At 41.4% G+C, this 22,993-nt stretch overlaps 2 protein-coding genes across 2 annotated transcripts in view; one reads left to right on the top strand and one right to left on the bottom strand.

Moving 5' to 3' along the window:
* LOC139292556 (activin receptor type-1-like) overlaps positions 1-17,120 on the bottom strand; it is a 23,120-nt gene extending 6,000 nt beyond the window's left edge. Inside the window, exons 1-6 of the mRNA XM_070914917.1 lie at positions 16,985-17,120; positions 6,324-6,397; positions 5,407-5,661; positions 4,678-4,950; positions 4,145-4,411; positions 2,136-2,341 (exon numbers count right to left, since the gene is read on the bottom strand). Coding sequence (XP_070771018.1) covers positions 2,136-2,341; positions 4,145-4,411; positions 4,678-4,950; positions 5,407-5,661; positions 6,324-6,390 — 1,068 coding nt within the window. The 5' untranslated portion in view covers positions 6,391-6,397; positions 16,985-17,120. The remainder of the gene's footprint in view (positions 1-2,135; positions 2,342-4,144; positions 4,412-4,677; positions 4,951-5,406; positions 5,662-6,323; positions 6,398-16,984) is intronic.
* Positions 9,834-22,993, top strand: LOC139292658 (uncharacterized protein C7orf57-like). Its single transcript, XM_070915020.1, has 6 exons — positions 9,834-10,023; positions 20,515-20,667; positions 20,771-20,867; positions 21,274-21,394; positions 21,677-21,756; positions 22,888-22,993. The coding sequence occupies exons 1-6, from the start codon at positions 9,834-9,836 to the stop codon at positions 22,991-22,993; spliced, it is 747 nt and encodes a 248-aa protein (XP_070771121.1).

The following is a 22,993-nucleotide window of genomic DNA, read 5'->3' as shown; positions in this document are numbered from 1 at the left end:
CTTTGGTACAGGAGGATTGTTTTTCAGGAGGGCATATTTGGGCCAGGCCGTTAAGCAGCAGAATGCAATCAGAACGCTGCAATATCATTATAATCAGAGACGACTTCTGGGCAGCAGGCTGCAGAGGGACAAGCACATGTGTTTCAGTCCGATTTGCTTTTCACAGCCACACCACTGTTCCTAATAACCGTTCTCATGGTGCTGCCAAGCACTTTTTAATTATGCTGAAACAAACATTCTGTGGCTCCATATTTGGGCTTTCCGTTGCCAAGTGCATTGATGGACTTTGGAAATAGCTTGATAGACAGCCAAAATCAGCTATTTCTTTCTCTGACACACACACACACACACACACACACACACACATACATGAATGATCATAGTTTTAGTAAACAGTTGGACATGTTATTTACAAGTTTCATAATTAAAGATAAATGGGATAATCTGGGCTTTGAAGAGTTTAGACATGCTTACAAAAAGAGAATCTATGGTCCATGACAGAACATTTGTGCTACAGACATTCAATAAATGCTTTCCATAATAAAAAAAAAAAAGTACTAAGTATGATTTAGTTAGGATATAGAATCACAAAATGGACGGTAACGGCCATGTATTTTGTTAAGGCACAAGCTATGCTGTGAGCAGTCCCTGCTGAACTTGATTACACAGTGTGTGTGAGCCAGTGAATGTGCTGGCTTTCAGACTAAACGCTTACCACAGGGCTCCACCTAACCTCTGGATCAGTTTAGTGGGCCTCAAAACATAAACCACTCTGCAGAAAACTTACAATCCATGGCTGAGTGGAGAGAAAATAAACAGCAAAAGGACACTGGAAAAATAACTGAAAAAATGCAAAACAAGTTTTACCATTTAATTCCAGCAATAACACCACCCACACATATGTTATGCATGTGCAGCCACTATGCATTGCACAAGAATTATTAAGTACTCTTGAGATTATGATCTGGAAAGTATACAAAGTTCATAAGTGATAGACCTTGCACACACGTTGACCTAATGACACCAAGCTCTATAATATATAATTTAGGCTTAAACATTGCCTCTGTGTTTATACAGTGTGTATCTATCTATAATTTCATAACATTTGCTGAACTAAACATAAGGTTTTGGGGATTTTTGGAAGTCATAATAAACCCAATGGAACTAAAAAAGAACAACAACGGTCCAGTGAACTGGTTTATTTTGACTTGGCCTGAAGGACTCACTCACTACATTTTTATTTTTTTATAAGGAGGACTTAATTTGACTGGCATTACGTTGGGAAAAAAAAAACATGCTTTCTATGGACTGCTACAAGTGTCCAATTCAGTATTTGTGTCATGTTTGGGTCAATCACAGCATACAAGACTAAACTCTTGATTACAGTGCCACCACATGACCGCCTTGATCACAAATCTGGATTAAAAAGAGGCAAACAAGGATTATCGTGCCATCATGTCTCTATTGTATATTAGCTCGTGGTAAATAGTGCAAATGTGTACAAAGAAGGGGCGGACGTCTCCACTAATGCAACAGTGTTTTAACTCATCAGCTGAATCACTTAAGTTAATACAACACATAATTTTAGAAGGGGGTTCTCTCTGATCCAAGTGTACAGAAAAGAGCCACCCTAAAGCAAAAAACAAGATCGGATCACTCTCAAAATGATCGATAGGTGTTTAGATATTGGAACTACATTTGTTTACATTGGTTAAATATTTAAAGAAAGCAAACTGACCTATATTTTTATCAGCTGAGAAATGTACAAAATAACAATTTCATCCACATTCAATAGTATATGTGAAAATACTCTCTGAAAAAAGCTCTAAAAGTGTTTCAAAAAGCTGATCCAACTTATTTAATATTACATAATCTTCACCAAGTCCTGAGCTGATATATATTTTCTTACATATTACAGCTGTGCTCACACTGACGTTTCAGATACATCAAATAGTAAAACCAACAGTATATGGCAGCTAGCATAGAGGGAAAGAGGTGGGTTAAAATAAAGAACTGGAATTTGATTTGGATTAATATTCAGCATACCAGTCAATTAAAATATGCCTTGAGCAGTTCTTATACTGGTCTCCTAATGAGCTTGGGAGGAAGCCTCCAACATAGTGTCCACTACTCACCGCCAGAGTGCTCTCCCCCACGTTAGATGCTATGAGGCCATCGATGGTTCCATATTCTGCGTCTCGTGATGTCAGTCTCTCCATTTGGTTGTTGTGGATGCGTCTGAACACCAGGATAGCGATAGCAGAGAGGACGATGAGGACGATGATGGGCGCCACAATGACAACAGCCAGTGTGGTCACGCTGTAGTTGGACAGCTCATCAGCTGTGAGGGGAGAGAAAAATGTACAATGTGTGACTTTTCTTCAAACTATCAGGTCATCATTTTGGACATCTTTAGAACACAAATTAAAGCGTGATTTGCAACTGAGTGTAGTTGCTTAGGTAAACAACAGATGGGAGCGTCCACTAGAACTTAATTCTCAAATCATAATTATGTACACTGAGGATAAAGTCTTTTTGTCTGACTGGGCCATACATACGGAGGCTCGGCCATATACAAATCACAGGTTTGCAGCACTCTGCAGACCCTCTGAAGAAACCAGTTAAGGGTGGTCACACATGCGCATGAGCATTCACGTAATAGAATTAATAATAATTTTATTTATATAGCACATTTCAAAACTACCGTTACAAAGTGCTTCACAAACAAGGACAAATAAAAGAAAGCAGGAGAACATCAAATACGAAATCACAGCCAACAAATACATTTCCTTAAAAACATGCAAAGTATCCAGCTGAGAGCAAGACAAGTCAGATCCAGGAGTGAATCTTCAATCGAATGTCCTCAATCTTGTCTATGAAAGGTGAAAAACTAAGTCCACTGCTTGGCCACATGTTTGAGTAGGGCCTGACACAGGCTATAATAATGTTTAAACATTCAGTAGCAAAACCATCAGAAATGTCATCAACGTGGATGTTTAAGTCACCAGCAATCAAAACTGTTCAGACAAAAACGGTATTGGACTTTGGAGGACAATAAATAACAACACCATGAACAGGATCTATGTGAAGGGCCAATTCAATGTTCAAAAATAAAACACAGTCACAGGTCAGCAGAGGCCAGCCTGAGAAGCTGACCACCATTCACACTTCCCAAACATTCCAAGGGAAACACTTCTCAGCTCTGCCTGCAGCACAGACAATGATCCACTTTTCTCAACTGGAATAATGAAATGTTTCTCCCACATACACACAACGAGCAACACATTCTGGCAACTCACTAGACTTGAACCAAACACATGGGAAGGGATGCATTTAGCTAGACAACTTAAACAAATATATTTCACATGATTATTGTATGTGTGGCAACTGAACAAGACAGTGGTGGGTTGCAATATATTATGAGCAATTCTCCCCAGATAAGTCAAAATAACAAATATTTACTATTTGAAAATTGTATTTAGCTCTGATCTAATCCCCAAACATAGTATTACCAAAAAATACAGCTACAGTATTTTAGGTATAAATATTTATTTATAAAATACAATACAAAAGACTGCTTTTATAGAAAAATAAAAGGTGAAAGAAACAAAAAGGCAACATCAGCTCTGTGTACAGATGCCCACCTCTCCTTGATTCCCAGGTGGCTTCACCCTCTGGGCTCTTGTCAGCCAGCTCTGACATCTCCGAGAGGACAGAGGGGAAGTGGACCATGACTAAATAATATTCAAAACCTCCTTTTGGTTGCCCACTGTCTCCCTCATTTCTGTTTCATAAGGTGCCAGGAGTGTGACCACAGAGGTGTAACTCAGGCCAAAAGAAACCATCTAGAACAGCCATGGCATGACAATTTCACAGCCTGATGGCGTAGCCCTCTCAGTAGACAATGATGGAGAGGAATGAATATGTGTTACTTTGTCTAAGACAGTAATAACTAGCCCACATGGTCGTTACTATTCTGAACAGATGAAATCTATGCTGCACTCTGTCTGGAACGAGTTTAGTGACTTTAAAAGTACACAGTTCAATGTTGAAATCAACAGATGGAGCTCTTGAGCATCTTTGATAGAAAGGTACAGAAAACTAACTGTGTTTGTGATGCATTCTGGGTAGTATAGTACTGTACCTTTGACCGGCAGCTTCACAGTGCTGTTCATGTTACACAGGTGGCCATGGCAGCATTCCACAATCTGGTCTCTGGAAGGTGGGGTCTTGCAGGTCAGTGTGCTCTGCTCATAGACGTTGAAGCAGCCTTTCTGGTACACCAGGGAGCCGGCGCTGACAGTTAGAGAGGAGAAACACTGGTGGCCCATGCAACGATTCCCTGTGGCACATGAGCTGCCCTCACACACACACGCATGCTCCTCTTTGATTGGGGGCTTTACTTCCTCCTCTGCAAAAGATTCAGGAAGAAGACATGGCTGGTAAATAAGTAAACTCTTGATATGAGATAAAGCTATTCCTGCATTACTATAAAAATCACATACAACTTCTTGTGGTGTTTTAAAAATGAATTCAAATTCAAGAAAATAAAATGAAATGTATAATGAGACATCAGATCCAAAGCTGAACTTTTGCACAATCTTAAGTGACATAAGGTCTGTGGCGAACGACAGCCAAGATAAATGTGTACAATGTGTACAATGTGTCCAAAGTCACCTTTCCCTGGAGCTTGCACAGTGACGTTCATGTTACACAGATGGCCCTGGCAGCACTTGACAACATGGGCTGATGAGGGTGGCATGGCACAGGTGGCTCTGCCCTCATCGTCGTCCCTCAGGCAGCCCTTCTGTTGGACAGCCACCCCATCAATCATCCTCAGAGAGGAGAAACACTGCTGGCCTGCACAGCGATGATCACGCTCACACACGCCGCCCTCGCACACACACTCCTGGTCTCTGAGGACTGGTCTGCCAGCAGACAGTTCTACATCTGATAAGAGGAAATAGGAAAACGGGGAAACCCATTAGAGCAATACCATTAGTATCCCATTAAATTAAATGGCATTCACTCAGATTAGAAAACATGTAAACTGAAAATGTATCTCTGCTGGCTGCCTGAGGAGGCCAAGTAAGTTTAAATGTATGACAGAAAATGTGATATTTCCCTGCTAAATATAAAATTCCAAGCAAATTGTGTTTAAAGGTTTTTATTTTACATATATGAAGAGTTGTGTCTGAAAATGTGATTATCTTATTTGAGTTTACTACTACTACAGTCTTTACTACTAGTACTACTAAAATGACACTTTCTTCATTCCACTGTATTTAAAAAGACTGAATGATGAACTTCAGGTAACGGACTTGTCCCAGTGGGACTGATAATGAAAATCCTACAGAAGTTTAGGCAGGATATTTTTCACGCAGTGTCATGATGCAAACAGCTCACCTTTTACCGGTGACTGCAAGGAGACGTTCATGTTACATAAATTCCCATAGCAGCACTCTACCACCAGCTCAGGAGTTGGCGGGCTTCCGCAGCGCAAGGACCCTTCCTCATTAGCCACAACGCAGCCCTTCTGAAGGACCGATGTCCCATTCAGTACGGACAGGGAGGTGAAGCACTGCTGGCCGAAACACCGGTCCCCACCGCTGCAGGACGCTCCGTCACACAAGCATTCAGAGTTTCTCACGTTGACGTCACCTACAACAGAAAAAAGAAAAAAACAATCATGGAAATAATTCATCATTGAAAATAGATTTAGCCCTGCTAAGGAGGATTTTAATCTCTAATATGCTTCCAAATGTTCTGTGACAACAGCTGATCAGTGCTTATCCCTCTTATGAGGATGCATGTATATCTATTGTAAGTATGGGGACAAGTGTGGCTTGCCACCCTAAAAAAAAAACCCTCCACTTTCCACTGCATTCCATCGCCACTGCAGTTGTTTAAAATAACACTGAGAGACAGCAGATGAGAGCGAGACAGACTGAGGAGGGGTGGTGAAAGGAAAAAAAGATTGTGTGAATATTTGGTCTACGCATGTAAGAGACTTGAGGGGGGAAAGAGAAAGACACAGAGGCAGAAAGATTGTGTATATGTTAACTAGAGTAAAAGAGAAGGCATCTAGTACACATCTTTCCAGCTATTGTATGTGCTTGGGACCTCCAGTGACAGTGTTTGACCTACTGTAATCTTGTTCTTTTGCAGTAACGAGGATGTGCGACAGATAACTCCACGTTCAGACGGAGAAAGAGGGCTAAATTCAACCAAATCCTGTCTATTTATCCTTGCAGAAACCTCTCCTCTCTTCTGAAAAAAGGCTTCCTGATGTGACAAGCTGTGTTTTGTGACAAGACACTTACCTTCCAAGCTGGAACAGGGAAGGACCAGGATGATCAAAATCAAAAGAAACATGTCCCCAACCGTCATTGTAGACCTAGGGGGGGGGGGGAGAAAAGCACAAAAATGAGGGCTGCACTCAGATGAATATGTATATTTTGCCAGGCGAAAAGGGGTTGATGTTGCCTCCAAAGAAAACAATTTTTATATCGATGCATTTGAATACCTTTAGTATTTTTGTAAAACATCTTTCGGGACACCATTCAGTGAGACAGAAGACCAAGAGAGACAGACAGATAATGACAGGATTTGCTGTTGTCCTAAGAGTATTAGAGAGAGCAATTTTACAGACCTTTTCTTATTTTCAGAAGAAAAAAAGAGTCAACACCAAGTTTAAAATGCTCAAGTAAAGTGGGTCTCATGCCTTCCTGTTGTCCTGGCAACAAGGCATTGAGTGGCAAGCAATGGAGAGACTGGTGCTCTCCTATTGGCTGCCTCTGTGCGTGAGTGTGTGTGTTGATGTCTGTGTGTGTGTTGGAGGGACAGGCTGCTTGGCAGTGAGGGGAGAGGAGCAGACAGACGAGAGAGGAGGAGGAGGAGGAGAAAGAGGAGAGGAGCACAGCGGGGAGAATGAGTGTGGGTGCCCAAATACTATCGTTTAGAGACCTGGAGACAGTCTAATCCTTCAATATTTAATGCGTCTGTAGAAGCGTCCACATACGCCGTGCAGTTATGTTTGTTTGTTTTCTTTATCCAGTGACAGATTTTAAAACAGACCACCAATTTAACTCGCTGGAAACTCAAGGGAAAAATCCCCCCCCCAGCTACCCGTTTTATAAAGATGATATGTGAGTTTTGTAGAGACATCATAGCCTGCAGCGTGCCCCGTTTATGCCATACTAAGCACTGGGGCTGTTATCTTGGAAGCATGTGTGTGTGCGCCTGAGTGCATCTGCGCCAAAGATAAATACCCCAGTGCCCCCCTTGCCTCCACCCCCTCCAAGCCTTTGTGCCCGTCTCCCAGACATAAATGATTAAGCACGTAATGTTAGCATTAGCCCAACGGCGGCGTCTGTACGGGCCGCTCACACACAGACCACATGCTGCTCCTTTAATCAGAGCACAAAACAGAGGCTGCCACACAGAGATAATCAGGAGCTCTGTCTGCTCCCTTTGGACCAGGGGAGAGGGGAGCAGCAATGGGGGCAGGGAGGGCATGAGGAGGCAAGGGAGGTATAGCCAGGGGGCAACTGGGGGACAGTGGGTCAGAGAAGGGCAGCGAACCGGGCCAATGTGGAAGAGACACGAGGGCCGGGGTGGGCTGCAGCAGTGAGGTAGGCTAAAGGGAGGGAAGTGGGACAAGGAGGTGTCTGGTGTCAGCGCCCAGGGGGACAGCGGGAAGAAGGGCACCATGCTGGTGGGGGACGGCCGGCTGGGCTGCGCTGAAACCAGGGGGGCCGGAGGAAACAGGATAAAGAGATAAGCACAGGAGTAAAAGACAATAGTCTGGAGCACACACTAGAGCCCTGAAAAAAAAAAAAAAAAGAAGTGATTCTGTCTGACTGGTAATCTTGATATTGACTACAAAGAGCCCCATATCCTGACTCACACGCTGCTGACGGATCAATAACTCACCTCAATTAACTAAGTAGAGCAGGTCATGGGGCTCCATTTAATTGCTTCAATTAGCATAGGTAAATGATTTGCTGCATTTTTGTTTACATTTACTGCTGAAAGACCCTCGGCGGGGTACTGAAATTATCTCTGTCTCAATTCATATCTCCCACACAGACACTTTGTCTTAAATGAGCTATCGTAAGCAGGGAGCCACACACAGGCAGCTGAGTAGTCCTGTTATGTGTATTATATATTTCAGTCACTGCAAAACCTGAGGGCTTTTTGAGCAGCCTGTATGTATATGTTCGTGCATCTATCCACACAAGAGGCATAGCTAGCTGGTAACATATCATCAAGCCAGCTACCAGCTTTGCTTGACGAATACACAGCCAGGACTAGTTCTGATATTGGAGACCTCAGAAGGGATTCTTGGAAAGGAGAGAGGCAGCGCTAGCATCTGCAGAAACGATTGCGATCTGAGCAGACAACTTTATGGCGCTGCGCGTGAATGTGTGTGTGTGTGTGTGTGTGTGTGTGTGTGTGTGTGTGTGTGTGTGTGTGTGTGTGTGTATGTTGCAGCCCTCTATCCCTGCGTATTGAATTCTCTGGCAGTGCTCTGCAGTGTGTGTTCACAGAGCTGACATCCTGCCAAGGGTGTGCTCTCATTTCCCCCCTCTATCTGTCTCAACCCCTCATATTTCCTTTTATTCCCTCTTCCTATGTCCTCTAAAGTGGTGTAATAGGAAACCAATATAAATACCACATGGTAATTATAACGTAAGATATATTTTACAATGTTTATTGCGGTTGGAATTAATAATCGAATGGGTATCACTACAGTATAAAGCAGAGCTACATTTTATGCAAGCTTATTGTGATTAAGCTGTTTGTTTTACAATGCATTGGTTGCCATTTCTTGTGAGTGTCTTCAGCCCATGTTTTGCAGTGGTAGAAAGTAAATCAAGAACTGTACTTAAGTACAATGTTCTGATATTTCCATCTTATGCTAGTTCAAAATTCTACTCCATCTTTAGGGGATAAAACTTCTGTTCCTTTAGAAAAATTCTGAATGCAGGACTGTTACTTCAAATGGACTGATTTTACTTAAGTAAATAATCTGGATACTTTTTCCACCACAGGTATTTTGTATGATGGTATCAATGCCTCTGAGATGCGTAAGCACTGACCTTACACATGGAAATACAGAACTCACATTGAGCTCAACACAAGGTAGCCAATGTGTGTACAACCCGGGGAGAAATAGTTGAAATAGACTTGGCCGGGTGAAAAGTATGTTAGGGTTGACTCCTGCTGAGAGCTGCTAGAGGGACTTGAAAATGATCCTACATATCAAGGCTCCTGTTTTATGATGCCACGTTTCCTTCCCAGACTCTTTCCAGTGATCCCACTCCAGAGGGCTATCTTGATAAGCACTTCTCTAAGAAGTTGAGCTGAGCTTAAAGTGATTAGATGGAGATGATTAAACGTGCCACTCAAATGCTCGATTTGGTACAACTGAACCCAAAAAGAGAAGCATGTAGACTCTTATGATGATTCAAATACATATGAAGAGTTGCTACACATTCCCACTTACAAGACTACACGAGTGTTAAACCTAATATTTCATCACCATTTGTTGTTTCTAGGTGACATTTATACCTAGCTACATAGCTTTCAATAACAAACGAAACATATTATTCTCGTTGGATGCTTTATTATTTTGGTCTGTTTTGTATTCAGGTCAAGACGAAGGAGAGAATGACAAAACACTACTTTGTCTGATGAGCATGGTGTATCACTGAGGTTGAGGAGGGAGGAGGCTGGAAGCCCTGCAGGAGCTGCTGAGTCATCATGCTGGCAGAGAGGGAGAAGAGAGGTGGAATCTGTGTCTGAGCTGGCAGGCTGGCACAGTTACCATGGCACAAATAGCCTGGGCACCGAGAAAACTGCAGCAAACCGCAGGGCGGCGAGGGAAGAAACAGGCAGAGACTGGGGCAATGCGGAGCCTGCTGTTCGTGTCCCTGTCCCCGTCCCCGACCCAGACCCAAACAGCCAAAGTGCCAGCATGCCATCAGGGACACACAGATGGTTCGCTCCTAGGTGGATGTGGGTGTAATACAGACCGGAGGGCGAAAGTCGTCCTCTTTGCAGCAGCAGCCCACATTCATATTCACACTACAGCTCAGCAAATCAACACGTTCACCTCAGTCAAAAAAACATTCTCTGCCTACAGCCAAATACAACACTTTGGATGACTAAAAACAAGTCACAACAATACACAACCTCAACTTTCTTGTAGATTATGAGGGAATACAATAGATTACAATGAATCTTACCTTTTTAAAAAAAAGGGTGCACACTAATGATTCAAACATCAGTGATGGATTTAAATAATATTTGAGTATCACAGGGACAAGCCAAACAAAACTGCAGTCCAAAAGTCTAGGGCTGTCTGTGCATAAAGCGGTTTCCACATTACTTTTGGCTATGTTATTAATTCCTCAATTATCCATACTCGTGAAATAAATGCTTGTCTCAACAATCATATTTACACATTAATTATGGTGCCTGAAAACAGACCAATCTCCGATTATGTCATCTCCAAAATACCTTGAGGAAAACCAATTTAAGATTGAAGATTTGATGAGCCTTGTCATCTAGTGGAAGGTTTGTTGTGTAGTTGCCGTTTGGCTTAAGGCCCCTACACGCCGTGTGATATCAGCAATCTTGCAGGTTCATTACATATCACACTGTGCAAGATGGATCGAATAAAATCTTGGTCCCAGATCTGTGTCAGGCTGTACGACATCCATTCTGAGTGTGTGTGATGAATGCCTGATGAAATGTAGGGCTATAAAAAAAGCGGAGACGTGAAGTCAATGCATCCCTATGCACAGCTCTTGTGTTTTGAAAATGCAACAAAACAATACTCAAGGTTTGGACTTCCTTTATTATTCTCTACAGTATTCTGAGCGGCCGGTTTGTAGACTCGAAACAGCAGTCACGCTGTGAGAATTTGATCCTACATTTCTGAAACTGTCAGAATTTTGACACCAAAGCTCTAAATCAGTGAATGTCTCTCTCTCGATTCTAAGACCAATGTTTTAGACTGACAATCAAAGTGGCATCACTGTGGCAGCAGGAATGAAATATATGAAATATTTTCTGGCAAAACAACATCAAGTGAGCAGCTTGTTTGAGGGATCTAACCATCACTACTTCTATGTCAGTTCATTACAGCATTCTTCTGGTCCACTTGGAATTCAATCTGCATACTAGCAGAGCACACAAACAAAACAAAACCAAGCCTCAGGTATTGCATTGGCAACAGTATTGAAATACTTTGAACTTGTCTGGTGTAACAGTGGTTGACCCCTTCTTGATATCCTGTGTCATACACTGAGGTTGTGTGTGAAAAACGTGTGGTTCCACTGAGTAGAAAGCAAAGCTCATTAACCTTTGGAAACACACTTCGCTGGCCAAGGGCCTCATCAAATGGGAGATGAAAGAGGGACTTCTGTGGCCCCTTGGAAGAGCTTGTGGAATCTGCAGTGCCCCATCAGGTCGAGCCAGGCTCCATCTCTCAGGGCCCTACAGTATCTCAGCAGCTGCCTTCCTTTCACAATGTGAGGAATGTAATCAAATGCAAATGCCCCCCTGCTTATGCTCAATTCTCACTCGCACATTCATTGTAGTAGACAACAGCATAGCAGGTTTTTGTTCCTTGGATACAGTGTAACCCAGGGTGTGCGCACGCACGCACACACACACGCACACACACACAGTGTATTCCGCCTAGATCAAATGTAATCAGAGACAATAGTCGCCTTTTCTTCCTGCTGTAGTCCCACCCTACCTTCCACCTCTGCACCAACACTCTCTGACTCTGACAGACCATGACAAGGTTTGATTTGTTTTTGGACAAGACATAGTACCCCAGGGTAACAGTTGTGAGAGAGAGACAGATGCAAATTCAAGTTCTGCATTATCACACTTAAATTTCTACGCAGTAATAGTACTTGTTGTGGTTCCGCCAGGTTTGATTACAGCTTTGTGTTGCATGAAGTCTTGTGAGACACAACTTGGAAGGTTTTATAGCATTGGGAAGACACTGTTAACAGGTCTTCTACGCAATGGTCACCATAGCAATTAGACATTCATTTTCACACAGCCATCAAAACATTTGAAACAGCCAATTCAAACACCGTCTTTACGGCCCTCAGCTATGTTTGCCAACAGAGGAATGCACAAACACTCTCCCTCCAAATGACCATCTCACAAAGTTCACCGCTCTGGGGAAATACTTTTCTTAAAAGGACACCTTGATTTGTATCGCTGAACACCCTTTAAACACATTTTTCCTTCTTGTGAAGCAAGTAAATCAGGCAAACAGACCAGCTGTGCGTACAACTACTCAAAGCTCAGGGAATGTTTAGTATTGACTGATTCTGCGCCCTGCCTGGCAGAGACTGAGCTACAGGACTCAGAGGGCTAACATGATAACCTGAAACATCGACCAAACCATTCACCACCGTGATGAGAATCACTCAGCAAACAGCTTGCAACAAAAGAACGAAAGCGTATACAGCGCTATGCGCCGTAGTGCAACGGACCCGGGCCATTACATCCTGCTGCCAATGGGGTCTTTATGGCTGGGAGTTTCCTGGCCTTCCGGAGAGGAGAGACTTCTAAGGAAAAAGACCAGTAGTAAACACTTTCTAACAAAATGATATAGTCAGAAATAGGAAACTAAGACGGAAAGGGTCCTTGCATGTAGGGCTGGGTGGTAATTCAATATTAGTGTTTAGGAATTTTCGGTGTTGAATGATATGATAATATTGTGTATCTTATCTAATCGATTATTCGATTCATGGATTGATTCATTGCAGCCTTAGATTTTGCACGAGTGCTTTTGCCATATCATAATATACATACATGCACATATCGCAAAATCATATTGTGATATTGATTTCAGCCATATTGACCAGCCCTACTTGCACGTCAAAACCAATGAATGAGTAAAACATTATAAATGCCCCATTCGGCTCAGGCATGGGGAATGGGCTGGACTAATTCAAGCAAGCCCCATCAATGTGACGTTGATGTACTACCATCACAACAGAACTACTTCAGTTTATGACCCTGTGACCCCAGAGATGAAACAGATTATTCTCAATTCATAGACAAAGTGCCCTCACCAAACAAGAGCCCATGCCTGGGACTGGGAATGAGATCAGAGAGAGGCAGCAACTGAAACAAAGCCATAACTTTCCCCACTAACAGCTGAGCGATAAGACAAGAGCACTGAAGCGAGTGAAGGGCTCATAAAATGTGTATTGCAGACTGTCTCCAGTGCAGTCTGGGGTTAGTGTGGAGAAAGGAGATGAGCCACGAGCACTGCAGATCTGTGTGTGTGTGTGTGCATCTGTGCAGACAGTAGTGTCTTGTCTCCCTTCCCTCTGTCTCCACTGGTCCTCATCCACATTTGAACACAGAATAAGAGAAATCAATAAGTCTGCGCAGAGCCACCAGAAGAAGGAGAGCCAGCTCCAAAACAGCAAACAGAAACAAGACTAAAAATCTGGCAGATACACAGGCAGTCTTTAATCTCATTCTCTTTTTCCCCTCTAACTTCCCGTGTCATGCTGAGACTGCAGTGCCCGCAAGTCCCAGACAGCTCTTCTCATCGTGATATGTTTGGGCTACATAAGGCTGATGATTATTAAAAGGCTCAAGGATTTTTTGACTAAAAATAACACTGCAGACAGAGGGCCCCTTTCTAAAAAGCTGAACACGAGCATAGAGCAGAAGCAAATTCAACCCACATGCTGTGTTCCTCTGCAGCCTGCTGCCTCATCTGATGCCAGGTTCGTTGCTAGTCAAACTTTCTAGTAAGTCAGCATATACACACATAGATGCACGTGCACACACACATGCACACGGCCAAAAGCTGAAGTAAGATAGCTGAAGGTTGCTACTCTGAGCTAGACTTCAAGCCAAAATCCTGCCCTCTTTCTATCCTTCAGCCGCCCCCACCCCACTCACACACACACATTCATATACCGTCTCACACACACACACACACACACACACACAGGCAGACATACAGTGTCCCCTCTCCCCCCTCCTTCCTCCCTCCCTTTCTTCCCTAACTTGAGAGCCACCTACATGGAAGAGCGATGAGCCTCAGACTCTTGCTCAGACTTGAAGCAGTCTATCTTGGTCTCATAACTGCAGCTCTCTTGTTAATGACAGACTGGGTAACCTGATTCCACACACACATATGCATACACCCCCCCCCCCCCCCCCCAAAAAAACACTCTCTCAGGGTGTTCTGGAGCTAGCGCTTCCCTCTCCCTTGCATATTGTTCCAACCCAAACTGCCAGATGGTTCTGACAGCCAAATTACTGTGCACAGAGAAATGATTGCTATCGGAGGCGTACCCCCCCACCACCACCCCAACAACCCCCCACTCACACTTGCCTCATGCTTTCTGAAATGCTCAGACCTCTGTGGGCAAATTATACACAACACTTTATGTCTATCAGAAAAAAAACGCTACAGCAGTGCACTGATGTAGAGGCCAAAATATCAGCAGCCAAGGAATTCGGGAGTCATACTGTGGAAATGACAACTTGAATGAGGCACAACCTCAACATTGCTATCAAATTTCTAATAATTTATGTTCTGACATGGTTTTTTTGATAAATCATTTAGTCTGTAAAATGTTAGATAAGGTTAAAAATGCCACACAAGAGTCCAAGTGGAAAGCTTGATTTTTCCTTTCAAAGAATCCAAAACACAAAAACATCACATTTGTAAAACAGAGAAAAACAGCAAATCATTAGGTAGGAGGAGCTGGAACCAACTTACGTTTGACATTTACATTTTCTTCATAAATTGCTGGTCAATTGCTTGATTGACAATAAATTCTTAACCAACTATTTTGACAACTTATTAAGCATTTTGTGCTTATAGCGTCTCATTTGTGAAATTGACAATGAAGGATTCACCAATAATCAAAGTTGTTACTGATTAACTTTCTTGATTAATTTGTTTCAGCACTGGCTCTTAGGAACTTGTTGACAGAAAGATAAACATATATAACATCATAAATACCCTTCAAGCATCACAAATCAGACACGTATAAGGCCTCTTTGAAACAAATGCAAGAACAATATTCTGATGTCTGCTCTCCCGGTGTTTTTGGCCAAGACAGACCCCGAACCAGTCCTATTGTTGGGAGTGCATTGTTAGTCTTAAAGAGACAGATAACCTCCTAACTGGTTGAGGAATAAGTTGCCACAGACTGTTTGAAACAATGCCACCAGCCTAAAGCCAAACAATAACATTGTTGTAGAACAAGAGACGGGGAGAATGAGGACTAATCACAATGGCAGGGTGAGCAACCACAATCAGGCCGCTGCCCGTTACCTCAGCTGAACAGAACAGGATCCCAGAGATACCCTGGAGTTGAACCATATCTCAGCCCAGACTGCCTGACGTCCGTTTATCTGGGACCACTATCAGCCAGACTCCGCGACGCAAGCCACTGAGAACGCCAGGCACCCAAAAAGAGGCCCGACCCCAGCGACTGGTCGGCTAAGGCGGTTACATTCTCCAGATCATCAACACAAACACACAGCCACTAACCAAAACAAATAACCTCAACTGCAGTAATCCTGTCACAGCCTCTTTTGTTACTCCATTGACTGGTAAATCTCCAGTACCCAATACTTAAGGCAAGAAATCATTAATGTTAACAACAATTGTGTATTTCTAACTCCAAACTTGTTTTAACTCCAAGGAAACTCACCAACAATTAATGTATTACAACTTCAACTGATGGGGTCTTAACATTCTGGCTAATCCACATTGATTTAACAGTCTCCCATGCCAGACACAGCTGCACATGTTTGGCTGTCAGATTGTTATGCATATACATTAAAAGCGTGGTCAACTGAATGCATCACAAAATTAAAAAGGGAGATTGGCTGTGCAGCGAAAAACAAATGCACAATCAAGTGCTCCCCAGACATTTGGGCTACTAGTGAAGGAAAACCTGATTAGTATGTGGGAATGTAATTTTGTTGAAAGCAAGGATCTAACACAATGAGTTGATTCTGAGGAGAAGGGCACTTCAGTGTGAGACATCCCCATTCACACATCTTTTAATCTGCACAATTATCTCTGAATGTTTTCAGCAAGTATTAACACCTTTGTAATGAAGTTTGTACCCTCTCATCAGCAGGTCGGCTGGCTTTACATGTAATTGCCCTGCAATCTTATCACATACCATTTCCTGTTTGGTCTGATTGTTTTATCAACAGGAAAAAGAACGTCAAAAATTGTTTTTGCATCTTCTATAAGATCTACAATGGTGATATTTAAGTGTTTCTGCATCGCCAACTTGTTCAAAATTAAACCACGGACTACCCCCGCCCCCCCCCCCCCGCCCCACCCCTCAGACCCCCGATTGTGCGATTGTGATGTTAAAAGTGCTCAGCATGGGATGATGAGACACACGATCAAGCAGGAACGACCCTCCCAAAGACTGTTTGCATGACAAAAAAAACTCCTAACAAAGTCACAACTAGTTGCAATGTTGTGCGCTTGATTTGATTGTGAAATAGAAATCACAACCACGAAAAGCCGCAATGGCAGACCCGAGACGTTTCATTTCAGCCCCTTTGGCCTCGAGCTCATCACCATTTAACAACAACTAACCAAAAACATCTCTCTGACGCGGTCACATGAAAATAATAATAGGCTATATGCTGCGTGATGGCTACCTCTGTGCTAAATCATATTTATATCAGATGTGGGTATTTGTTCACACAACACAAGCTGAAGAAGGTAAATACAATGTGTGGCTGCAATAACAAAACAGGCCAAGATTTTGCGAAGAAAAGCTCAGAGGGAGGCAGGATCTCTTACGAGAGCACGTCACGAAACATTTTACTGCAAATCAGCAAACTTCTGCACGTCCTCCAAAATGTCTATATTACAATACAGACGGTAATGTTAATATTAGAGACATTTTAGGTACGTCATGTTTAAACTTACCTTGCGGGTTATTTTTCAAAGTGCTTTATGAGGGCTCGGTAACTGGCGCAGGTCGAACTATTCTGCCATCTCCCGAGAATTCACCGACAATACCCGATTTGTTTTCCAAAGTCTGAGAGGCAGAGCCTACATGACGCCAACATTATCGTCCGCCGTTCGCTCGGTGGGGAAAAAAAGTGTCAAATTCACTCGATGTTCATTTTTGGGAGAGAGAAAAAAGCGAGATACATTTTGTAACGTTGTTCCTCTTCACACATTAGGATTCTCTGGGCTCCACAACTCGCAGCCCCAGTCCACGAAGGCAGAAAAAAAAGCCAGGATCGGAGGAGGAAGTTACCTTGCTACAACTCACTGTAATTAACCAGCGTTAAACGAGACGATAAATACAGGCTCTTCCGGTCAGAAGTTTCAAAATAAAACAAGATAGCTCTTCGTCGTTCTTTCAATTTAATGTTATTCCAGGGGTCGAAGAAGAATGCAGGTCATGGTAGAACAAGTAGTAATACTACATCGTTGGTGATACTTAAGTAAAAGGTCTACATTTAAATGTTACTGCAAAACAAGGGCAAAATGTAAGTACATTTTACTGTACTTAAGTACAGCATTGAGGTACTTCATTTGAGTATTTCCATTTTATAATAATACTTCTACTCCATTACATTTCAGGGTCCTTTTTACGGTTGTAGTTACTAGTTAGTGTATAAATGTAGATTATACACAAAACATATCTTGTCCTTACAAAATATGATGCATTGTTTTAGCTTAAACTACCCCTATCCCTTGACCAACTACAAAAAATAAAATCCTATTTGCACATGAATGCATCAGTTATAATTATCCAATATCCAACCTGACGAACTTACATTGACCCCCCCCCCCCCACACACTACTTATACGTTATATTAACGTACATCACCCCCCTGCGTTACATTAACGCACCCACCCCCTACTGGACACTTTACTTTATTCTGGTCACTGCACTGTTGTTATTTATCTTATCTTATTTTTATTTTTATTCTTATTCTTATTTTAGCTTTTATATTCTACTTATTTGTTATCAAAACAATAGCACCTTCAGACCACAGCAAATTCCTTGTAATGTATGTTACTTGGCAATAAACAGTTTATGATTCTGATTCTGATTCTGATAATATAATAGTATAAAACTTACAGGGATTTTTCATCGCTTTTACTTTTAATACTTAATGTACATTTGTCTTATGATGCTTGTGTAGTTTTACTTAATAAACATTTCCAATGCAGGAGTATTTTTATATTGTGGTATTGCTACTTTTACTGAAGTATAGGATCTGCTGAATGTACTCAAAAGTCAAAGTGGCCATTATGTAGAATGGACACTATGTAGACTATATCATATCATTATTAATATTATTAAGTCTATAGAAAAGCATTATATGTCATAAGATGATCGTATGCTTTGTATGTACATATCAAAATCAAATAGTACAGTAAAGTCAGTCAAATAAATGTAATGGAATAAAAAGTAGCCAACAACATTTCCTTCTGAAAGGTAGTGGAGTAGGAAGTAGCATCTTGCTATTTTGTAAATTTAATATAGATTGAACTATAGAATACAGTAAACCCCTAATGAAATAACCTAATTGTGCATCCAAAATGCTATTAAGTGTTATATTTCTTCTCATCATCTGATTACCCAGCGATACACTGTGCTTTCATGCTGAAGCAAAAGCGTGCATTTCCTGTCCTGACTTATTCTCTCTGGCTCTCTTGACGTGCGCTGTAATTAAAGGACAATTTCATTTGCTCTGCGCATGTTCACAACCTAGCATTTAGAGAGTTAAGGGTTCAAGCTACTGGGCATATTTCAGGCAATAAATGTGAACATGTTCCGTGAACAGAAACAAAATTATCACTTCAAAACGTGTTATCGAACACATTATCATATGAGGTATTCATATGTATAATATTTACCTAAAGAGATCATTATATTCCTATCACTTTGTCATTAGTTATTTCTAGACAGTTTGAATCATTACTTTATTAATTATAATAAGCAGTATAATAAGAGTATTGAGCTTGGACAACTTATTCAGTATGGGTGAAAAAAAATCTTAGGTTAAAAGAGTTATAGTTCATTTAATAACAAAACCAAATCATTAAGCAGTGAATCACAGTTAAAATACTTATGGAGATTAGGCTACTAAAAAAGCAATTAAGAGCCGAATTTAGTACCATAGAAGCACATCCTCATTTATCTGTAATAAAACCACCAAATATCTTTTCAAATAGCTAGGCACATTTGCATTAAAGAAGACTATAATTTCACAGTAATAACTTCAAAGACCGTCCAGAGATCCATCTTTTCTGAGTGTGCAATGCATCAATGATTTCTTTAACCATTACTCAACACTGTCAACACATTACAGAAATGTTTCAGCATTCCAACACTAACACTAACACTTCAAACATCAGTGTAGCCTATAGTACACAGCACATATGGGCCCACAAACAGAAAGGGTCGTTGAGTGGTGGAAAGTACACTTACTTACTGAGATATTTGTACTTAACTTGAGTATAAGTTAAGTACAAATCTATTTCATGCCACTCTAGACTTCTACTCCATGTCACTGATTACTTTGAGGATTTAGATTATTAATACCAAATGTATTGACATGCTACCCAGAAGTACATAAAGTAATTAAAACGAGCCCAACCACCATCTGCAACGTTAAAGTAATGCATACACATGAATGCACCAGTAGTACTTTTACCTTTGGTGTCGAGTCAAGAAGAAACCGTACCCTACTACCAGTCTTCTCTCAACACCACACATCACGGAGCAGCAGCTGTACTCCGGGCTGTGCCTAAAAAACGTTTCCATGGCAACGCGGCCATAACTTCCAAACACAGTCGGTGCTCCGTACACAGCAGTTTCTTGCCTTGCGTCTAAAATGACTTCAGAGTAAGTAAAAAAAAAAAAAAGACTATCTGAATTGAATTTAGTTAAGAACATTTGTGTAGGCCAATTAACTTACTGTGTTGAAAGTTTTCTTTTCTGTAGACTACTTATAGTGCCGTAACTTAGAAGTTGTGTTCAATTTAAGGTTTGGGTAAATTAACTGCCGTCAGCTAGCATTAGCTAACCGACGCTAACGTGAATGTAAAGTCAGGCTGGTTTGTTGATGCTAATGACAGTGCTCGCTCGTGCATGCTATCGCCGAGGAGGTTGACAGTGTTTTGTTTCCATTTCCACTAGAAAATCCTCAGTTCTCACGAGTAACGATCTTCTGTCGACACAATCTGGCAAGTACAACTGTTTATGCTGATTTAGTTTGGCGTTAGTTGCCGCACGTTGTATCGACAGCAGGGAGACTGATCTGCCGGACCCTGGTGGGAAGATGCTGCCGAGTTATCACTTGCGTGGGGATATGTGGGGTAGTGTAGTTCAAATGAAGCAATACATAGAAATGGTATCTTTCCTTTTTTTTCTGTCTTTAATGTGTGTGTGTGTGTGTGTGTGTGTGTGTGTTTGTGTTTTAACATTGCAGGGCACGATGGAATAAATGGCCAGATCTCCCAGATCCCAGGACTGTCCCCAACCATGAACACTCTTCATGAGGAGAGGGCCCGAGGGCGGAGGACCGGAGTCCTGGAGAGTGATTCTGACTATGTCAAGCTTGCAAAACAAGGAGGGCATAAGGGTAGAGTTAACCTGTTGCCTTATATCTACACTTTCCCCTCTGGCTGGTTAATAGTTTCCGCCCAACGTTATTTTTTATTTATTTTTTCATCCTTGTTCAACAGGACTTTTGTGGCATGAGGAAACGATTACTTCCAAATCGAATGCATACAAACCTCCAGACTGGTTCTGCACTGCATCAGAAGACAACAACAAACCACGGTACTTGTAACATTTGTGTTATTATTATCATACACTCAGACTTGTAGTCAGTTTATGTTTAAAGAATGCATCCACCTCCATTACTAACACTATTACTTGCTGCTAATGTACTAATACAGCCAGTACTGCTGCTGTAATGATACTGATAATGTTCCCTCACTATTACACATTTGCTGCTATTGCTACTACCTGCTCCTGCTACCTTGACTGTTAATATCGTTAATAACACTAACAATTACAGTATTACTATTATAGCACTTGTAACAAACTTTTAAAGTACTGTCAAATAGAGGGAACAGTCTATAATGATGGCTGATTGTTACTGTTTATTCTTCATTATATATTCCAGCTATCATTAAGTGAAGGATACATTTTATATGCTTATATTGTTTTAATTTTCCAACAGTCTAATTAACAGTGAAGAGAAGAAAAACCCTGGAGCTTTTCAGCTGCTAGATCCCCCCTTTGGGACTGACAATATGTCAGCCTGGGAGAGGGATGATAGCAGCAGCAATGGCAAAGAGAAGGTAAACAGAGAAATGCCAAAGTAATTTAGAAAGTAATGTAGCTACCACAATAACTATTTATTCTATCTCTTGCGTTGTTTTATTCTGTTATGACCCAATGTTTTAAGACAAAGTTGAAGGACTGTTAGTGATGCTGTAGTGCTACACTTCATTTAGTTGTTACTTGATCAGGCAGACATACATGCTGCCAAATTGAAGCAAGAGATTATTATTTATTTACATAAGATTTATTTACATAAATAAAATAACCATCACACTGTGGCTTTGCTTTGTGTTCTGCAGAGCAACAATGTTCATTACAGCCAGATGGAGAAATTGCAGTCATCCAATCAATATTATGAGGCCAGCAAATTCAAGAAGATGTAAGTTCATGTGGTCACAAGATGGTGCTGTTGCTCCGTATTACATTCAGTGCAAGTGGCTGGTGTCTCAGAGTGCCTGTTATTACAACTCTCAGTAACAGAATTGCACTAAGTAGAATAGATTTATTATAGACCACTGATCTTATTATGTCAGACCATATCAGCAACTGTTAGCAGAGGTAACTGAGTAAAAGGAATACATGGTTTTTGGAGTCATAGTACAGAGCAGTTATGTTACTTTAATACATACTCAACATTTTCTACCTAATCTATAATCAGTAGTGCTTTATTTGTAATTTAGTTAACTATGGATACAAATTAAAAAAAATATGTACTTAGGTAGCATAACTGAAAGGGACGTCTCCATGTTGTGGTGACTAAGCAGAAATGGCAGGCTGCACAATTTCCCCCCGGGGATCAATAAAGTATTTCTGATTCTGATTCTGATTCCGACTTAGGTCAAACAAAACACACAGAGAGACCAGTCTGGACATTCACCTGTTTACTTTGGCTCACAGCTGTTCTGTGCTGTGTGTTCCCTTTTCCTTCGGGAAAATGTCATTGACTTGTCAAAAACCCCAAATAACCTCACACACAATGTTACAGAGACAAGACTGTGAAGTAAAAATTGTGGTCATAGTGCATGTATTGTTATGATACTGTACGTCCACAAAGGATCCACTGCAAGTCCTCCAATCGTATGTGTCAAAACGGACAGAAGCCGTTATTTTGGTAATTGCAGTGCAGTGATACTGGGTCTTGTTTTTTTCACAGAAAGATAAGAAGGCTGAATCTGAGATTAAATGACATGTTTAGATGGATAGTTTAGCAGAGTTGGTGGTTTGGTATAAGATGAAGAGAAAACTGACTCTGAATTGTAAATACCAGTTGTTGACTCTGTGCGCTTTGTTGGAAGAATACTTTTGTAATGAGTATATATATATATTGTCTTGGTAAACAATGTTGGAAGGGTAGGGTCCATATTTAATGTTTAAACTGTGTCTCTCTGGCCCTTTTGGCAATGACAAAACATTAAATTATAGTTGTAACTACAAAAGCCCCATCTGGTTTGATTTCCATGAAATTGCACTTCCATCACATTTGGACTTTATGTCTTTGGTGTTCTCACAGAGTGTTTGACAAGAGGCCAGCGCCTGTCGACATGTCTAAGCTGTTGAGCTTTGGTTATGCAGGAGATGACAAACCAATAGCCAACACTGATTTGTCAAGTAAGTAG

Source organism: Enoplosus armatus, chromosome 11 (assembly GCF_043641665.1).
Source record: "Enoplosus armatus isolate fEnoArm2 chromosome 11, fEnoArm2.hap1, whole genome shotgun sequence".
In the NCBI taxonomy this organism is placed as follows: domain Eukaryota; kingdom Metazoa; phylum Chordata; class Actinopteri; order Centrarchiformes; family Enoplosidae; genus Enoplosus; species Enoplosus armatus.
The sequence above is the reverse complement of the archived record's forward strand: the minus strand, read 5'-3'. Positions and strand labels throughout refer to the sequence as shown.

Coding starts and splice junctions, on each gene's coding strand:
- LOC139292658 (XM_070915020.1), top strand. CDS start 9,834: ATGGCACAAATAGCCTGGGCACCGAGAAAACTGCAGCAAACCGCAGGG. Junction 20,868..21,273: donor GAAGACAACAACAAACCACG/GTACTTGTAACA, acceptor ATTTTCCAACAG/TCTAATTAACAGTGAAGAGA. Junction 21,395..21,676: donor GCAGCAATGGCAAAGAGAAG/GTAAACAGAGAA, acceptor TGTGTTCTGCAG/AGCAACAATGTTCATTACAG.